The sequence below is a fragment of the Enoplosus armatus genome, chromosome 2 (genome assembly GCF_043641665.1).
Source record: "Enoplosus armatus isolate fEnoArm2 chromosome 2, fEnoArm2.hap1, whole genome shotgun sequence".
In the NCBI taxonomy this organism is placed as follows: domain Eukaryota; kingdom Metazoa; phylum Chordata; class Actinopteri; order Centrarchiformes; family Enoplosidae; genus Enoplosus; species Enoplosus armatus.
This window is the reverse complement of record NC_092181.1, coordinates 4057926-4076719: the sequence shown is the minus strand read 5'-3', so window position 1 is coordinate 4076719 and position 18794 is coordinate 4057926. Positions and strand designations below refer to the sequence as shown.

The window sequence follows — 18794 nt, the reverse complement described above, 5'->3', positions numbered from 1 at the left end:
CATTTATTTATTTGCTGTCACATGTTTTGCATTTTGAGTTTTTTTATCTATGTTATGTTTGTGCTTCAGCAGCATGAAGAGGGTCGACAAACTTTTATTTGTCTGTCTTTGATTTGTTATTTTGTTTGTTATTTCATTTGCTGTCACATATTTGCACTTTGATTTTGCAAATGTTCCTTTAAATACGGCTATTGGTAGCGCTTTTTTTAATTTGATTCATTTGGAATCAAATTGATCTCATATAGTGTTTTTGAAATGACTCTTTGTTTCTCAATAAATATCAGAAAAGAAGCAAACTGGTTGACTGTCCTGCAGGTTTCCATTGGTTAGCAGTAACTGTGATGTGATGCCGTTCCTCAGGTAGAGGCTGAAATTATTATTCTGTTTCTATTTTTAATTTTAGGTAGTGGGAACACATCTACTTACACTGGGACAACAAATGTGGCCTTAAAAACATTTGTTTAGTGCACTTGAGCTGACCACAGCTTTACTTCACAAACCATAAAAGACAGTACAGAGACAGGTAAGATTACCTTTTTGAAGCTGTTATGTGTCAGACATCACGAGGTAAATCTCAGTGGAGGGAGAATAAAGAACTACCCAGAGGCTTACAACAAAAAATAAATCTTTTTTTTCTTTGCAGAAGATGAACTACATGCTCTGTGTATATTTGACTTCTCAGTCATTTCTGTTTTACTTTGTCTCCACACATCATGAAAACATTTCTGATGTCAGTCAACAGTTTTACTGACAAATGAAAAAGAACACAATAAATGAAAAATAATAAATGACAGATAATAGAGGATGGCTGATCATGTAGGCCGGAGGAAACAGGAGGAGAAAGCTTTTGTGATCCTCTTAAAGAACCTCTTGCTGCTGGTCTCCACGATGACCTCTGAAGAACCACAAAGAAGCAGGATGTTAGTTTGATCCAAACTATAAACACAAGGAGACTGGCAGGGCTTTAGACAAGGCTGTTCTTTAAGAGGTCCGCAAAGTCTCGCAGCTCGTTCTTCTCGGCCTCGTTTCTAAAACTCATCCCCTGGAAAAACAAGAAATTTAAGTCAAAATGTGTGACCTTATTGGATTCAAGACATTCATTTTAATCAAAGTTATCCTTGTAATAACTTTACATTAATGAGTTAGGGATCAAAAGAGACCACCTACCTCCTCCAAGGCTTCCAAGAGACCTGAGGTGACCATGTCTGGTGTCTCTGAAACGGTGCCCAGTCTGTCCTGCAAACTCCTCAGGAGACTACAAAGAGACAGTGTTCAAGTAACATCATTTATCCTGAGTGACAGACAGACAGACAGACAGGCAGACAGACAGACAGACTAAGGTAATAACTTGTAACACTGAATAATGATTAGTACTCATTAATTACTCATTGCTAAAGTGTTTACTTCCCCGAGTGACTTTTCTTTTAGCAGTCACTGGAAAATAAAGTAGTCATACCTAATATTAAGTGGCATAATGAAACCCTGCCTTTAGTCGTAGATGGTCACTAGGGGGCACATTTGGTCTCCTGAGGCTCTGGTGTTATAGCCTCTGGACTTTTGTTTTGAAAAAACACAGCACCGGGTATTTGTGGACCATTACTTCCGCTAGCTTGTCAGTGGGAGTGAAACAGATGTACTGAGGCAGCTTGTGTAGGCTGTTAGGTAAAATAACTTTTATCTGGGATTTATATTGTAGTTTGGTGTCTAGTCCAAGGGGTAAGATGTGTAGCTCGTCTCTATTTCGCTAAAATGAAATTTAATTTGAGCTAGCTTGCAGCTAGCGTTAGCATGCTACCGTAGCAAAACAAAGGGAGCCACAGAGGTATCCTTAGTTAGCTTTTATAGCTTTGACTCACGAGATGCTTCAGTCACTTTCAATTATATAATTAGTCTATTGAGTCAAGACATACTTTGGTAAAATGCGAACAATACAATTAGAAATAGGGAAGTTTCTCCAACAGTGAATAACGTTATAAGTTGCAATCTACAGCTGGAAAGATGTTTTTTACAGGCTGCTTTTTGTCGCGAGGTTACAGTCGTGACACGTTACTTTAAGGTTGGCTGTCTGTCAAGGCAACACGTTTGATTTATATTAACGTTATTGCCTGATATGTCTGGCTATTGCAGGGACGTTTATTTTGTCAACACAAGTAATCGTATTTAATTTTTAAATCGGATTGATATTTTGAATTTATATCATCCTCTCCACTCGGGTACACAGCAAATCAGCTTTCTCGTCCCTCAAAATACACCCACAACATTATCAGCAGTCATGGATTCACAAGGTAAGAGAGACTTTTAAATGAGTTACCAATATCTACATTATTTCTTACGTTACATTGTTACAAGAGCCTGAATGTGCCAGTGCTGTGTTGATTTATTTAATTGGTCATCATCATCTAATCATATTATAGTAGATTTGATTCTTGAAAAACTTCTCATAATTACTACGAATACAACCAAACCCAGAGCTTTAAGGTATCAAATCTTGACATAAATAAAGGTTGTCAAGTTTGGATGCAAATGGCAACATCTTAGTCAGCATAGTTAGTGGTTGTTGGGTCATTTCAAAACAAGCTTTAGGCTTGTTCTTTTTCTTGACTAGAGGCACTAACTGGAGTTCTCCCATTCAATTTGTAATGACATATTCTGAACTTGCCCACAGCAACCCCGCAGCCAGTCATGTGTGAGGTCTGTGGAACGTACTTTGAGACACGACGAGGGCTCTCCAGCCACGCCCGGCTTCATCTACGGCAGCTTGGTGTGACGGTGTCAGAAAGCAGCGGAGCTCCCATTGACCTCCTCTACCAGCTCATCCAGGAGAGAGACGGCTCCCTCCCCGATTTCAAAACAGACTCCTCTGTACCTGGGTCGACCGCTCTCAAAAAAACATCCCAGCAGGAGTCCAGGACACCTTCAGCACCAGAGGACAAGAGTGATTCCTACCAAGCAGGGAGTAAGATCACGACAACTCCGCAAAAGATGGATCATCAGGGATCTCCAGCCAGACTGAAAGACACAGCAACCTCTCTCCTCCCATCTTCCCCCTCGGGTCTTAGGCAGGTTGAGTCTAGAGCAAGTGAGGGCAGCAGCTCGTCCTCCTTAGAGCACCAAACCACTACCAAGCCACTGTGGGCGCCGCGTGAAACTGATGCCCCCATCACTTTAGGTATGGCTAAATTCTGAATAAATGTTTTAAAGAAATGCTGAAAGTGGTGAGGGGAATAGCTGTATGTGCAAGACGGAGCTTTAACTCCCAGGTACATTATGTGATTATATGACCATTTTTGTTGATTTTGTAAAGTTGATGTGACAGCATTGTCTGGGTATCATTTTTTTTCAGACACCAACGATGAGGTCCATGTGTGCCAACTTTGTGGCTGCTGGTATGAGACACGCAAAGGCCTGGCCAGTCATGCTCGGGCCCATCTGCGCCACATTGGAATCCCTGACAGCGAGATCAAGGGCAGCCCTATTGATCTTCTTTACCAGATCATGGAGGAGGAGGACCTCAAGCCCATCAGCAGCGGGCAACAGGAGGAGCTCACCTCAAACAGTTCCCCTAAATCCTCCTCCAAACGCCCCTCCAATCTGTCCTCTCCACCTGCGTCTCCTGCCAGCAAACGGCCTAAAACGTCAGAGGAGTGTACCTGTATTCTGTGCGGGGAGGAGTTCGAGAATCGTAAAGGCCTGGCCTGCCACGCACGCGCTCACCTGCGTCAGATTGGAGTGGTTGACCTGCTGGGGAAAAGCTCTGCAATTGAAACCATCCAGGAACTGGTCAGCAGTGGCATGCTAGAAGCCGTACACCCCCCTAAAACGAACAGTACAACCAGCTCATCTACAGCGCCATCTCCAGCCTCAGCATCTCCTGCCGCCCGGGCTCTGTCTCCAGCTCCAGGCCAATCACGGACCTCATTTCCCTCCACATCTCTCTTCCCAAACCCTGCAAAGGGCACTCAGTCACCTCAAACTCATGTTAACAGGGCCCCAAAGGCTAAGAAAGGCTTTCGGCTAGCAGTGGACCCCCTTCATAGGAAGCCCAAGCCTGAGCCTGTAGAGATCGAGGTGTCTGCTCAACCGAAGGGATCAAACGCTAGCAGCGATTCTCCTAAGCAGAAGTCGCCTGCTACTGTGTCCAAGCCTCTCAATGCAGGTAAATCATCAGAGAGCCATTTATCTAAATTGGTTGTTGGCAAATGCTAGTTGTTTGGTACCATGTCATGTACCCCAAAGTTTGGATGTATCCTCTTTAATTTCACCTCCATTTGTCAGTGTCCTCCACAGATGTACAGTCCCTGCCAACAGTCCTTTGCGATTTCTGTGGCCAGCTGTTTGACACCCGCAAAGCTCTGTCATGCCACGCCCGCGCCCACCTGCGCCAGCTCGGCCTCACCTGGTCGATCAAAACATCGCCGATCGATCTCCTCAAAGAGGTCATGTTGCATGGTGAAGAAGGCAGGAAAGAGTCTGCGCGCAGCGGGTCGTCAGGCAAAGCCACGTGGACCCCTCAAGGCTCCAAAAGGTCCCTGGACAGCCTCCAGTCAAGGGAACCCACCACCAACCCCTGCACCTCACCTCTCGATTATTCCATGAAAGAGAAATCCCTGTCTGCCAAGAGCGGGGCCTCACACACCGGTAAGACATTAACAGCACTATAAAGCAGTATTTAGGCTATTTATGTCAGTCACAGTACTGTAGTACTCTGTGACATGTTTCTTAACTCTGATGAACATGAGCCCATGAGTCAATCCTATAAACACTGTCCTGGTGCCACAAATACTCGCTAGAGCAGAAAATACACTACATATTTGTGACCTATCTTAAATAGGAACAAATGGGTCTGAGTGCAGCCGACAGGATAGTGAATTTGGAAAGTACTGAGAGACAACTATAGTTGGTTTTGGTCTTTTTACTGGATATGTTGTCAATAAGGAAAACATAGAGTAACACCAGTCGTATCCTTTAAAAAATTTTGACTTTGAGCTTAAAGATTGGCTTCCTTTTCACGCAATTTCTCTTCATTAGACACGTCCCATAATGCAATTCTACCTCAACACATGCTCTATTTTGAGTATGGCAAGCATTTGACTTTTACCTCAACAGGAAAACAGCACTCTTGCCTTTACTCTGCTGAGGTAGTAGAGGATTAAGCAGGTTCAACACGGGAATATACTACAAATGTCAATTTTTACACAGTTATAACATCCCAAAAGTATACCTGGACCTCACTGAACTGGTAATACATGACTAATCTGTCATCTATATCAGTGCTTGTCTAAATACATCTCATCTTCTTTGTGTCAGACGCATCCTGTGAGCTTTGTGGGTTTGATTTTGAAAACCGCAAGGCCTTGGCCAGTCACGCGCGGGCCCACCTCCGACAGCTGGGAATCATAGAATGGAAGGCAGACGGAGCGAGTTCACCGATCGAACTCCTCAGTGAGCTGATCCGGAGGGACCCAGCAAAGGTAGCAGCAATAACCCGACGCTATCGTATGGGAGACCTTTACATCAAGAAGGTAGGCTGTGCTCTAAAACATGCTTGGAATAATTCCATTTCAGATTTGGATACATACGAACAATTTATCAAACAATATAAATTTACTTTTTAATATACATTCATTTTCTTTCAGTCCCAGAGAAGTGCTGCTTCACCCTCTCTGTCCACAGACTCCGACTCTGTCCCCGGCAGTAGCCTGAGGCATTCGGTGCAGCACCATGAGCACAAGGTGCGCAGAGAGGACTTGGGTGTGACTGCCGGCTCATCCAGACAATCACAAGGACACACACAGACTTTTGCCACCCACAGGGACCCTGGTCTGCGCTCCCCAAGGGGTGAGAGATGAAAGACTCCGAAAGATAGCTACATACAGATATGCTGTAATTGATAAACAAACAATTAGATTTCTTTCGGCGTGTTTCTCTAATACTCCTTCTGTGTGGTTTCAGGGGCCCATCCACCAAAACATGTAGTGCCTGCACGGGAAGAAAGTCAGGACACCAATTCCCAGCAACCATCACGTTCAGGCAGCATCCCTGCTCTGCTGCCAAAGCCCCCTCTAACACCACTGGTCAAACTGGTGGGCAAAATCTACTCCCTCAAGTGCAGGTCAGTCGATGAAGTACAAAATATAAAGAATCACATTCCCATTGCATTCAGTGAATAATAGGGTATAGAGTGATGGACCTATAGGGTTTATGTGTAAAATAATCATATTAATAAATCAAATCAAGTAATATTCTTTATAATGGACAATATGTTAATATTAAAATCATGCTGTGCAGCCAAATATTACTCAGAGAGTAATTTTACATTCTAGTGGAGACCCCAAACTTCCCAAAGATACCAGATATGTTGGTCTGAATTTGAGGGAAAAGAGTATACATTTATGCACAGGAAATCAAATATTGATAACAAAACTATGGATCACAATTCATTCTATTTTTTTCCCAGCCGCACAGGAGAGGCTCTCTGTTGTTTAATTACATCATCAAGAAATTGTTGTCCCTCATTTAATGCAGTTAAAATCACCCTCCCCCTCTCTGTCCTGCTGTTCAGGTTCTGTGAAGAAGTCTTTCATGGACCTCTGTCTGTTCAAGAGCAGTGGATCACACACCTGCAGAAACACATCCTGTCACTGGGCTACAAAGGCAAAGCATCTCCGCCCGCTGCACCGGTGGCAGCTCCGGCACTCGTCCATCCAGTAGCTGTCTAGTCCACAAAGTCTTTCTGTAATTCACGTCAAACAACGTTGTCATTTTCAAATGTCATGTCAGAGTCAAGAAGAAGTGTTGTCTTGATGTCCATTTTGAGGTAACAAATTGTCAGAAAAGTGCAAATGAGATGTTCCCTTTTTTGTCCTGGAGAGGGCAAACATGAGCCACATGAGGAAAGCAGCAGAACGTAATCCACTCAGGTAAAATCCACTAGATCACAATACTGATCACAGGATGCTTTTGGAAAAAACATCCAAAGGCAGTTAATCCCTCATTTTGCTTTTCTCCTCCTGCTCAATACTTTCCTCCATTTGTACAGATGTTAAATGTGTTGTAATGTGATTCACTGCTGGCATGTCCCACACTGAGAGAACGGCTGTTTTTTGATTTTGTCTTACTGAGTAGACTGGTGTGGTCGCCACTTTATGTAATCTAGTTTCTCTCATTCATATGCCTTTGAATGGAGTCTTGTTTTATACATTTGTTTTTTAAGTGTTTTACTGTGAATCAGGAAGGGTTTCATTTTTTCTCAAATGCAAATGTTTTTGAATAAAAGTGATACCAGAAAGTTAGACACATGATTTATATCCAACTGATGACAACTTGGTTGAAAAGAATTGAAAATAATGTAATGTGCTAAAAATCAAAGCCTCAGCCACCTTGACCATAGAGACACTGTGTTTCTGTTCTTGCCATTTCCTTCAGGTATAACTGCTAATCATGTACTGTTTTTCTGGGCTTTTTACATTTATTTTTTAACACGTATTATGTAAATTAAATGCTGTCTTGTATATGACAATAAAGTGTGTGAAACGTGTTTTCTTTCTACAAATGCCATTCAATCATTTTACAATGACAAGCAACCTGGCAGCCACAGTACTCACTGTAAGACTCAGATAATACACAGTTTGTCGCACATTATCCATCCAATATATTGAACAATTTTCCATGTAATTCCGCACATACATTCTTCATGTCTCCATTCACTAACATGTATTTTTGTAGTTTTTCATTTACATTGTGTTTTCCTTTTGCTGTGTCCGGTATCATCTTTTATGATAGATAGATTTTGTTTTTAAAGACATTGTTGGGATCTCACTGTAGCTTACATGGCTTTCTTTCACCACTCCTGTCTTTTCTTTGCCCCTGCTCATTAATGTCGTCTTGGTCAACACCTTTAACCCTAGACCACATTGGCACCCCATCATATTTAACCCATAAGAACCCATGGTGACACCAGTGTAACACACACTTCAAAGGCCCCAGAATGTATGTACACATTCATTTAATGTATAACAATTAGAATTTAGAAGAAAACCGGCTTGTTGAATCATAAAACTATTTTTTCATGCACTAAAAAAATAAATAATGAATGCTTCATTTTCTTTTTACAATTAATTTCCTTTCAAAATGTCCTGAAGCTTTGGACATCATCAATCAATCAAAAAGAAACAAGCAAATGTTGCGAAAAGCTGGTTGAAAGAAACTTTTACTGTGAGTGTATGATGTTACATAACTGAGCATTGAGAAAACGCAGTGGTCCATAATTCCATTTTCACTTTCCTTCTCAGCTAAAAACTGGTCATTGTTGTGTCTCAGGCTCATTTAGCATTTCAAGCTTTCACGCTTTGGCCCACCAGCATGTATTTCCTGCTCTCTTGAAAGAATGTGTGAACAGCACTGTGTTGAACAACTGTCAGAGTTTGTATCCACAGGACGTATTTTTCCACAGTCCTCCAGGCAGATTGATTCTTTTCTGATGGCGCCTGTAGTTTTTTAAAGGAAATTCCTTTGTTTGCACATACTTTGAAACATCAAGGCTTAATGTTCCTTTCCTGTAACAGTATCTCTCCTTTCAAACAATCTCATGCTCACAGTCACAGATAAGATTTCAGTTTCACAGAGGGATGTAGTCTCAAAAATGTGGAAGTCATGAAAAGAAAAGCTGCACATTCAGCATCAGAGTTATGAGTGTGCAGCTTCTCTCCTCATGCTTTTCTTGCTGTTCTTGTAAACCAGGACCTCACCAACACACGTATGTGTTTCAGTACTCCTCAGTCCTGAAAGTGTCACCATTTTGTGCACATCATGTTGTTGATAAGTGTGTGTTGATGCCTGCAGTGACTTTAAAAGTCTATCTGTCCGTCTGTCAGTAAATATTTGACTTCAGAGCAGAACATCTCTGAGCTGCCATCCCTTGTGTCTGTGCTGTTCATAGAGTGGCCCTCAATTTGATTTCCTCCACTTTGCAGGGCTATCGCCATCATTGTGTTGACAGGGGACATTGATCCTTTATTGCTCTGAGATGGACTGTGAATCGCTCCGCTAGAGGAAGAAGAAAGGTTTAAACTGGCTAATTCTCAGATTCTCTCAAAGGGTGATATAGTTTTTACACCCTCGGTGGGATATACAACAAATTTCTATTTCAAATGTCTGTATTACTATGTATGTCCGCGAATAGAGAGATCAGATTGAAATGTATGAGACGGCTAACGTGTGAGAAAAAAAAAGTGTTTTTTATTTGAGGTACTTGTACTTGAGTCTTTTCTACTTCCCACATCTCAGAGAGAAATGTTGTACTTTGTACTGCACCACATTTATCTGACAGCTTTAGTTACTGACTACTTTACAAGTTAAGAGTATACAAAACATATGAAGAGTGTATAAAATGGCTTGTTATACATTAGCTGAAACAGTTCGTCAATGAATTAATTTGATTAAGCCGATTGATGGAAAATGAATTACAATTATTCATATTAAAATATATATGATGAATGAACTATTTTGATAATCGTTTGTTATTTTTCATACTAATAATCTAATGATATAATATATGAGAGTATAACAGTCACAAGGGACATTTTTCGGCATTAATTTAATGAGTAATTTTACTTTTGATACTTTCAGTACATTTTCCTGATTGTACTTACATACTTTTACTAAAGTAACATTTTCAACACAAGGCTTTTACTTGTAATGGAGTATTTTTACAGTGTGGTATTAGTACTTTTATTTAAATCAAGGATCTGAATACTTCCTCCAACACTCTCTCACAGTGTTACTGTTGTGAGAATGACCGATAATAGCTTTCCATGCAGCGTCACACCGTTCGTTCTTGTCTCCACCATAGACAATATATGGTCTCCACTTTCCTCTGTCCCTCTGTCTCCGTCTCTGCTATATATTCACATCACAGTGATGATTCCTGCAGTCTCTTTCTTTATAATTTACTACCAGAGGGAGGCCGGCGGGGTTTCAGTCTGCCTTCAGCCACTGATGGATAATTCTGATGTCTGCTCCTCTGCTGGTATGCCAACCTTACGGCATTTACAGAGTGAGCGAGTGATCCCACCTGACAGGATCTGAGCAGGCTGTTGCTCACAGCTATCAACACCTGATGGTTTCATCACAGATACAAGGGACTCAATTTCAAAGCACTCATTGAAGAGAGAGCCCAAATTAGGAGTACATCTGTCTTCCAGGGCTGTGGGATTAGGAAGATCTGGTATAATAACTTTGGTTTTCTGACTGTGGTCCATGGGTTCTAAAACTGGAAGCTGGTCTATTACAATCATTCAATTCTTGTAGTCAAGTACAATCCTTATTAGGCTTCTCTTGACCAGACTGCAGGCATGAATGTGGACTAAAGAAATAATAAAGTTTTAAGAGTCACCGAATACCGAATGCCTTATTTTTACCTTATTTTTTTATAACCTGAAAATACCATTAATTTTCCCATTAATGGTTTAATAAAAGTGGTGCATATGAGTTTTTAAGGGACATTTAATGAAATTAACGGATTATAATTTCCTGCTGTGTTTTTATATGGTTTCTACATGGTTTTAAGGTTTTCTAGCAGAGGAACCCCATACAATTCACTATGTTACATCTCTAAATCTTTCAGCTTATCAGGAAATTCAGGGGTGGAAATGTGGATTGAAACTAAAGCTGAATAGCACAACAGTCATTGAGACTTGTTTAACACAGGTGTGACTAATAACAGTCTTAATTCCTGCATAGCACTAATTGCTGTAGCTGAGCCCTCGGTGATGTTCTTGGTTCCAGCTGTGCATTTCCTGCTGACAAGTCAAAATGTCTTCTGTTGAAAAGGTCCGTGAATCTCTCTTATTTGGGAACGGCCAAAAGGGGGAAATAACAGAGGAAGTTTAGAAACCACTGTTTTAGCACAATGGTTTTACAACTTCATTGTACTGTATGTTTCAATCTCACTGCTCTTATCAAACCCTGTTTTGCAGCAGCTGCAACCAAATGTTCTCAGAGCGCTACTAAACAGACAGTTAGTTACTCTACCTGCAAAGTTAGCGACTAGCTGGTACATCTGGAAGACTAAAGAACCACATATTATATACCTAAACAGCGCTAAAAGGAGAGTGAAGGTACAACTTAAATTCGTCAGGTGGGCAGAAACACTCCAAATGAAGGCTGCTTGTGTAAATCATCTAATCATCAATCAGCTTTGATCAAAACGTAATGAAAGATGGCAGCAGTGTGGTTGTGCATTAACCGATGAAAGTCTGCTGAGGATACAGCAATACTATATCCGGAAACACCTGATAGGTCTCGGCTATTTCAAGCAAACATATTAAGCTTGAATTCCCATAATATCCAGTCATCAAGTGTAACAATGGTCTATTAAATCTGTTTTTTCTTTTAGGTGTTTCCTTGAAAGGGAGGTAAAGCCAGAAGTTTATGAATGTTGTTTTGTTATTTGGGTGGAAGCAAGGGAGGGTATTGAGGAGGAATAAGGCTTTCTTTCCTTCCTCGAGTTTGTCTATGACTCAGTGTCTGGAAGTAAATTCCTCCAGCATCTCTAGTATGATTTATCGTAGGTTTTGGGGGCTTGGCAGAAGATGGAGTTTTGTCACACAACTTGTGGCTTTGCAATCATGCCTCAGAGAGGACTGATTCCCCAAGACTGTGCAACTCTGGCAGTGTATCTGTACTTTTCTGTGTCTGTTTTCTTGTTGTTTTTAGTTTTGCAGTTTGACATTTCTTTTTCTAAATAGCTGGTGTTGGTACGGCACATGTTCTGCTCTACTATTTCTTTCAGCACATGCATATATGCAAACATCACTGTATGCAAAAAGCCATCAGGCCCTCTGATTCAGCATTTTACTGTGTGTAATTTTCAGGCGCGGAGGTTATGATAAGGTCATCAGAGCGCACATGGCTGCAGTTTCGCAGCATTCAGACTCCGCTGACACACCAGAGATGAGCACAGAGCCTCTCCCAGGGGGCCGTGCTGCTGCTGCTGCTGGTGTCATCATGCCAGTGTGCTTGAGACTGCTCAGATGACCTCGCATAACTCCTGCGCTGGGGTCACTACAGATCCTGGATTAGTCAAGCAGAATCTGAAACCTATTTGCCACAAGCAACTAATCACTGCCAAGATGTTGTGGAAATCCAGCCCAGACTCATATTTGTGTATCACAACTGTACAAGAAGTTGATGCAACAGGACCAGATGTGTGATAGATGGGCTGCAACTTTACCTCTGACCCTCAGCAAAGAGCTGATCAACATGAATATAATGCAGTATGCAATGTAATGTGTTTTGAATTACAAAACTGCATCTGCAAACACAAAAGAGATGTTGAACATTAAGTATTTTTATACCTCAAATAAAACTATCAATCTGACTTTTGGTCATTTCATTCTTATGTTCATTATATAAATGCTTTGTTTTAGTCATATTCATATTCCAAAGTCACAAATTAGACACAACACTCATTAATTTCAGCCCTGCTTTTAATGTTCTAGTGATTGATGTGTGAAAGTGATTGCGTCAGTATTCTAGATCATTATTTCGCCCCCAGACAGACCTGACCATGAAAATGTGACTGCTGTAGAGATTTAGCACAAATTGCCGTCACACTGAATTATGATTACTAGCAACAGCTTTGAGCCCTTAACAGCTTAAACTCACATCTGGTGTGTGTGTACAAGTGTTTGTGTGTGTGTAGTAGTAGCCTATATTTGTGTGGATGTATATGACTGTGTATGTTCTCTGTGTCTGTGTGTCTGTAGGTGTCAGACAAATCTTGTCATATGATGACAGCGTGTGGGGATGAAGGCACGCACCACTGCAGGGTCAACAAGCCAAACAAACGCATCATGATGGAGGGGCGGGGGGAGAGCATGAACATCAATCACAGCTGCAGTGAAAGGAGGATTATGTAACCTTAAACACCGTTGTCACCTCTGGTGTGGCCCTCCATACAGCTATAGGTGATACATTGTGTGCCTCCGCCAACCAGTCAAGTTGCAGTTCACATCCATGTCTGTCCAGACTCCTATAATATATGTTGTGAATACTTGGAAGGAATTGAATAAAAGGTATAAAGTGTATTTTTTGGCCAAATGGAAGTTATCACTATATTGATGATACACACTTGTGATTCCAGTGAATATAAATTGTTGAACTGATTAATGAAGGATTATCATGATATATTGGCTAAACAGGTACACATGTACTTGATTACTATGTAAAGGTGGATTCATATAGAATATAGCTACACAAAATGTGGTGCTTTTGTTTTCTCCCAGCAATTTTAGATGCAAAGCCTCTCTCTGAGCTGTACGTGAAACTCACTCACGGGATCACGGTGTCCATGTGTCCAATACACACAATAGACACGTGATTCTGATGACGCTCAAAATTCAGGATGAGGCAGGAAGTGAAAGGCAGAATGGACGAGATGGAGGAAAGCCTGTACTGTGCTCGTCATTGTGTTGTCCCAGTCAACATGTGTGTGAAATCTGGAATCACCCAATTCATTCTTAAATTATGGCAAAAAAAATCTATTTTGAGGTCACAATGACCTTTAAGTCAAAAGTGTCTCCTATTCAGTGTCCAACCAACTGTGAGATATGGTCACAATCTCCTCTTCTGTTCCTGAGTTATGGTGTTGAATAATGGCCAAAAAAAGTTTATGACGTCACAGTGAAGTTGACCTTTGACCTTTTGAGTAAAACCACCTCATCGTTGTATCCCATTAAACATCTTGTCGTAATCACCGCATCAATCCTTGAGTTATGGCTAAAAACATGGTTATGCGCCAGAGTTTTATCAATCTATTTGGAATTGATGTGGTTTCACTTGCTAATTTTATTTAGACAGAAGTTAACAATTATTAATTACACACTAATTTGTCAGTAATGAATAGCAATTAAGATATGGAGCTCTAATATTTGTTATGGCCATTTGGGAGCAGCATAAACAAGCTCTCTTCATATTTCCACGGTTGATATGACGAACAGTTGTCTATCTACACATCCAGCAGACATCATTCATTTTGAGTTATGCTTGAGGGAAATGTCTGGCTCTTTAGCTACACTATGTTCACCAGCTAGTCGCTAACTTTGTCTTCCCCGAAAACAGCCAGAGACAATGCTAGGAGAGCAGTGCGAGTGAACCAGAACAGTAAAGTCTATAAAAAAACAACAACAAATAGCTAAATAGACGAAAGACGCTAAATTGCTCCTAGTCCTGAGGGGAACTGCAAAGTTGGTAATAATTCTCTGTGGGTCTCTCAGCTCTTTCACTTTCACATAGTCATTTGATCCATGGTTCATGTAAAAATATTAATTAGGTTAATATGGGAGTTTCCCCTCACAATTTTACTGACTGATCAGTCTTGCAACATTAAATCCACTCACATCATTCAACTCTCAAATCAGAAATACTCCTGTATGTCCTGTAAAGCAATGTTGTAAAAAAACAAAACTCTGGAGGAAAGTACGCTGGGAGTGTTATGCCCCCTTTGTTTTTCCTGTAAAGAATGAATCACACGCATGAGTGCCAAATGAGAGCAAATCAAGCTGATGATGAATTCCATGTGAGGAAAGACCTGTGTGTTGCAGCAGGGTAAAAACTCACCACCACCATTTTCCACCACAGATAAATGAGGCTAAATGAGGATCGAGAGTCACTTGAATAGATGGTATTGATTGTCTGCATAATGTCTAAATGTTTTACTGTAACTGTGGAATGAAGGACTAGTTAGTGTGTTTTCTACAGAGGTAAGAAGAGAAGGAGGAAGACAGGGCTGTAATTTTCATTATCTTGCCACATAATACTCCTAATAACACCACATCTTATTTATAAAACTATTTGGCACTGCCACAGTAGGACATGTTCGTCTCTGGGCCATTTTAATCAATGCATATTTCTTTCAGGGAGTGGTTTTGGTTGCACAGATGAATTGGCTCAAAAGTGCAGATCAAGCTTCTTTTCTTTTTTTTCTCTCTCTCTCTACAACTGCGATTGATTTGTATTGACTGCAGTCCAATAACTGTTAACTGAAGAGAGGAATTTAACAAACAAAATCAATCATACTGCCCATTTTCATTTAAGAGGAAGCCATGTAAGCACTTGCAGTTGTTGTAGGTCATTTCTCAGGAACACGTGTGTATAGTTCAGGCTTTGGTTGCTTTGTTTCACTCACTGGAGAGGATAATACTGAGCTACCTACAGGATAACAAAACAGAATTTCTTAAATTAGCTGCCATGCCTAAATAGCCCACGGTTGCTTTTCTGCTTTGAGTTTAGAACACAACCTTTATACCAGCACATTAAGGCCAGAGAAATGATTTTCCCCTTTCCTCTCTGTCAGAACGGGAACAGGATTGATGATTGAGCAAAATAAAAACATTCTGTGGCATTAAATTGGAGGCATGAGACGGAGCCAGGGCAGATTGCTAGTCCATCCCAGTGCTAACACAGATGGACACATACAATATGACTCACATTCATATTCATGCTTGTGTGGAATATAGAGAGAAGGGACATGGCACAGCACCAAATTTCCTCTTTCAAGAAATAAGTGCTTGGCAAAAAAACACTATTATATATATAGAAAAATGCCACAGGAAGGGGAAAGCAGCAACTCTTTTATATGTAAGTAGTTTCAGGTGATTCTGTGTAGAATATAGAGACTCCAATCCACCTGACTTGTGGTCTAAGTATAGGCCCTATTTGTTGCGTCAAGTTGACCATATAAACACGTGTTGCCAGAAATATTGGGCCCCCTGACAACAGGTCCCTGCAGCTTTGACACAATAAATATCTTCTGTGTAATTCTGGACATTTTCCAGGCCCCCTGTCCAGCTCTGAGTCTTGGACTCCAGATGTATTCATGGTTTTCCTCCCCTCCACATTAACCACGCACAGTGTGAACGGGCCCATGGAGAATACTACATTTCAGATGAATGAACTGAGAGATCTTTGAAATTCAAAGCTAATCATCAACGTCCCTGAATTTCCATCCACTATAGTTCAGCCTTTCCTCCCCTCCCGACACCGTATCACCTTACATGAACCATTTTTAACTTGGTAAGATACTGTGACAGGACGCAGGCAGACACTGTAGCTCTGCTCATTACAGAGGAGCATCTTGGCCAAACAAAGTCTGCTCCAAACCAGAGTGGCTCCTGTAATGTGGGAAACAGTGTGCAATTAGGTGTAAGCCATGCAAAATGGATATTTCACTTCCAGTCCCAAAAACTGGGTCTATTTAGCGAGAGGTTTTATGTTACTGTCAGAAGAGATGAACCCATGTGCTTTGTTGACTTTGGCTTAACTTTCTCATTGTTTTGGGCCCTACAGAGCCCACTGCTGTATGTGTAAAAAATGATAATAATAATAATAATAATAATAATAATGGCAAAATCAACTTTTTAAAAATGTCTTCTGACCACAATATCTAGAAAAGATGAAAACTCATTCACAGATGAATAAATGTACAGTATGTTACCCTACATAGGGATGTTACTTCTGTGTTTGGGGTCATTTAAATCCTACAAAGGTCTAACATTTATAGACCACTTACATTTCCGATAAGACAACCCCAAATAGACTAATCTTGGATTTGAGAGGGGAAACAGTACTGTCAGCACCAATCACAGAGGTCTTCGATGAAATAAGGCAGGCTTTATTGATCCCACACAGGGGAATTAAGGGTCAAGTCGCAGAAGTACAATAACTGAGAAGTAACTCAAAAACCTTTAAAAACTACAATATTATATATTCTGAACATCTACTATATACAAATGAATGAAAATAAATGGTACAAAGTACTAGATAGACTGGCATAAAGAGTATTTATGAAGAGAACTATATAAAAAGAACTATAAAGCATATTAAGACAAAAATAGTCGCAAACAAAGTGACAAGACATGGAAGTTGCAATAAAAGACAAAAAATTACACTTGAGAGAATGAAATTGAAAGGTGGATAAAGTGTCTTGTGTCTGCAGATGTTAGCAGCTTTAAGTGTTAGCAGTGTTGTATGTGTATGTCTTATGATACAAGACAGCAGTTCTCCAGTCTGTTGAAAGCAGAGGGAGTAAAATAAGTCAAACTTGAGACAGCTGATGACACAATGAAATGCTGCAGATTTGTTTTTCCAGGTGATTTTCCAGGTTGGCCCGGCCTGTTCACGAGTATTTATATCTGGGTTGACATACAGTATGATGTCCTGCTATTTATACTTTGTAGATTAAAATCCACAGGGCTGTGTCGTGCACTGTGCCGCCTCTGCCTGTAACTGATGCAAACTGAGCTTCTTTTGACTCCACAGAAGCAGTGAACTCTACACACTGACTCAAGCAAGTGATGCAAGTAAATTCCAGGAAGGTACAGTACAGCTGGGGGCTGTGACTGTTAGACCTGATAGTTTTACCTCTTTCACTCATCAACACTTCTGTATGGTTCATCTGAGTCAGCAGAGAGACATACAGCCATTCGAGAAGGTCCAGACTCAGTCAATGAAAAGTGAGTCAGGCAGTGTAACAGTGACATACACACATGCTGTATATTGAGGTGAAGACCCAGCCTGAAATTTGATTGGTGCCTGAATGTTTAACTTGGAAAGTAAACACTTCATTATATTCAAAATGCAACACCCAATTTATTTACAAGTCAAATATAACAGAAACAGACAAACATCAGCACAGTGTTATGCTAATCCCATATTCTATACACGCCTTATACACCAGAAATACATGCAGCACTATTTATAACACATCAGATAACAGTCACCTTATGCGAAAGTTAGCATTAACCGTACTTTCCTGAATAATAACAACCTTGTGTGACATATTTGTAAGTCTCACGTAATTTGCTGCACAGAGCAGTGATAGTATACATTTGGGGTTTGCACAGAACATTCAGTGAGTCTTCATTGTGTCACATAAACACATGACTCGTCCGCGGTGCTGTGAGGCTCAGCAGGGCAGCGCAAGCTCCAAATATGGAACCAAAAATATTGGGGGAGCGACCAAAATCTCTAAAAGCTGGCTGTATGATTTTATTTGTGTGGTGTTTATACTGATGCCTCCCTCTGCAGCGAGCGTGGGCTGATGTAGCCGTCTGCCTCGTCCTGATCCCGCTGAGGGAACAAGCGGAGTTTGGCTCCCGAGCAGCGGTTGACTCATGTTGTTTCATAACGGATTGTTCCCTCTCCTCTTCGATTTGTCTCACCGCGTTCCACTTCTGCTCTCTGTGTGGCGATCGACCTCAGAAGGAGATCCTTAAAAATAAATGAAAGCGTGTTAAAGTTGACAACTTAACAACAGACACAATATGCTTTACGTTTGATGTATTTCTTCCGTTAACAGCTTTATTTTCCATTGCATGAGTAAACAAACCAATTGTGTAGCACTGAAACCAACACAGAGGGATGCTAATTCATACCATACATATCTCACTGCCACCAACTACACGATAAATCGTTTGAGGCCCCCAGAGGTTGCAGACGGACACTAATGACCTTTTCATGATGAATCTTGTTTACTCCAAGACATATTGGCAGACCTGTTGATGGAGTGTAATTTCCGTGCCTCAGTGGCAGATAAGAAACGGATCAATCTGAACAGACTTTGTTTTAACTGTGTGAAAGGGAGAAGAAACTGTATTCACAAACAAACAAGGTGGCAAACAGGCATTTTCTGTCAGTGTCACCGCAGTCACACACACTCCTCTGCCTGTGTGATGCGTCTTTAGCTGCTACCCTTCAAATCTCTCATGCGCTGTTTATAGACGGTCATGGAAGTC

At 40.9% G+C, this 18794-nt stretch overlaps 1 protein-coding gene across 1 annotated transcript; it reads left to right on the top strand.

Annotated features, from left to right (window-relative positions):
- The first annotated feature begins 1630 nt into the window (after positions 1-1630).
- On the top strand, positions 1631-7517 carry wiza (WIZ zinc finger a). The gene is made up of 9 exons (XM_070926601.1): positions 1631-1662; positions 2222-2285; positions 2666-3169; positions 3344-4156; positions 4276-4638; positions 5308-5522; positions 5637-5838; positions 5953-6112; positions 6563-7517. The coding sequence occupies exons 2-9, from the start codon at positions 2273-2275 to the stop codon at positions 6717-6719; spliced, it is 2427 nt and encodes an 808-aa protein (XP_070782702.1). The 5' UTR covers positions 1631-1662; positions 2222-2272; the 3' UTR covers positions 6720-7517.
- The last annotated feature ends 11277 nt before the right edge of the window (positions 7518-18794 follow it).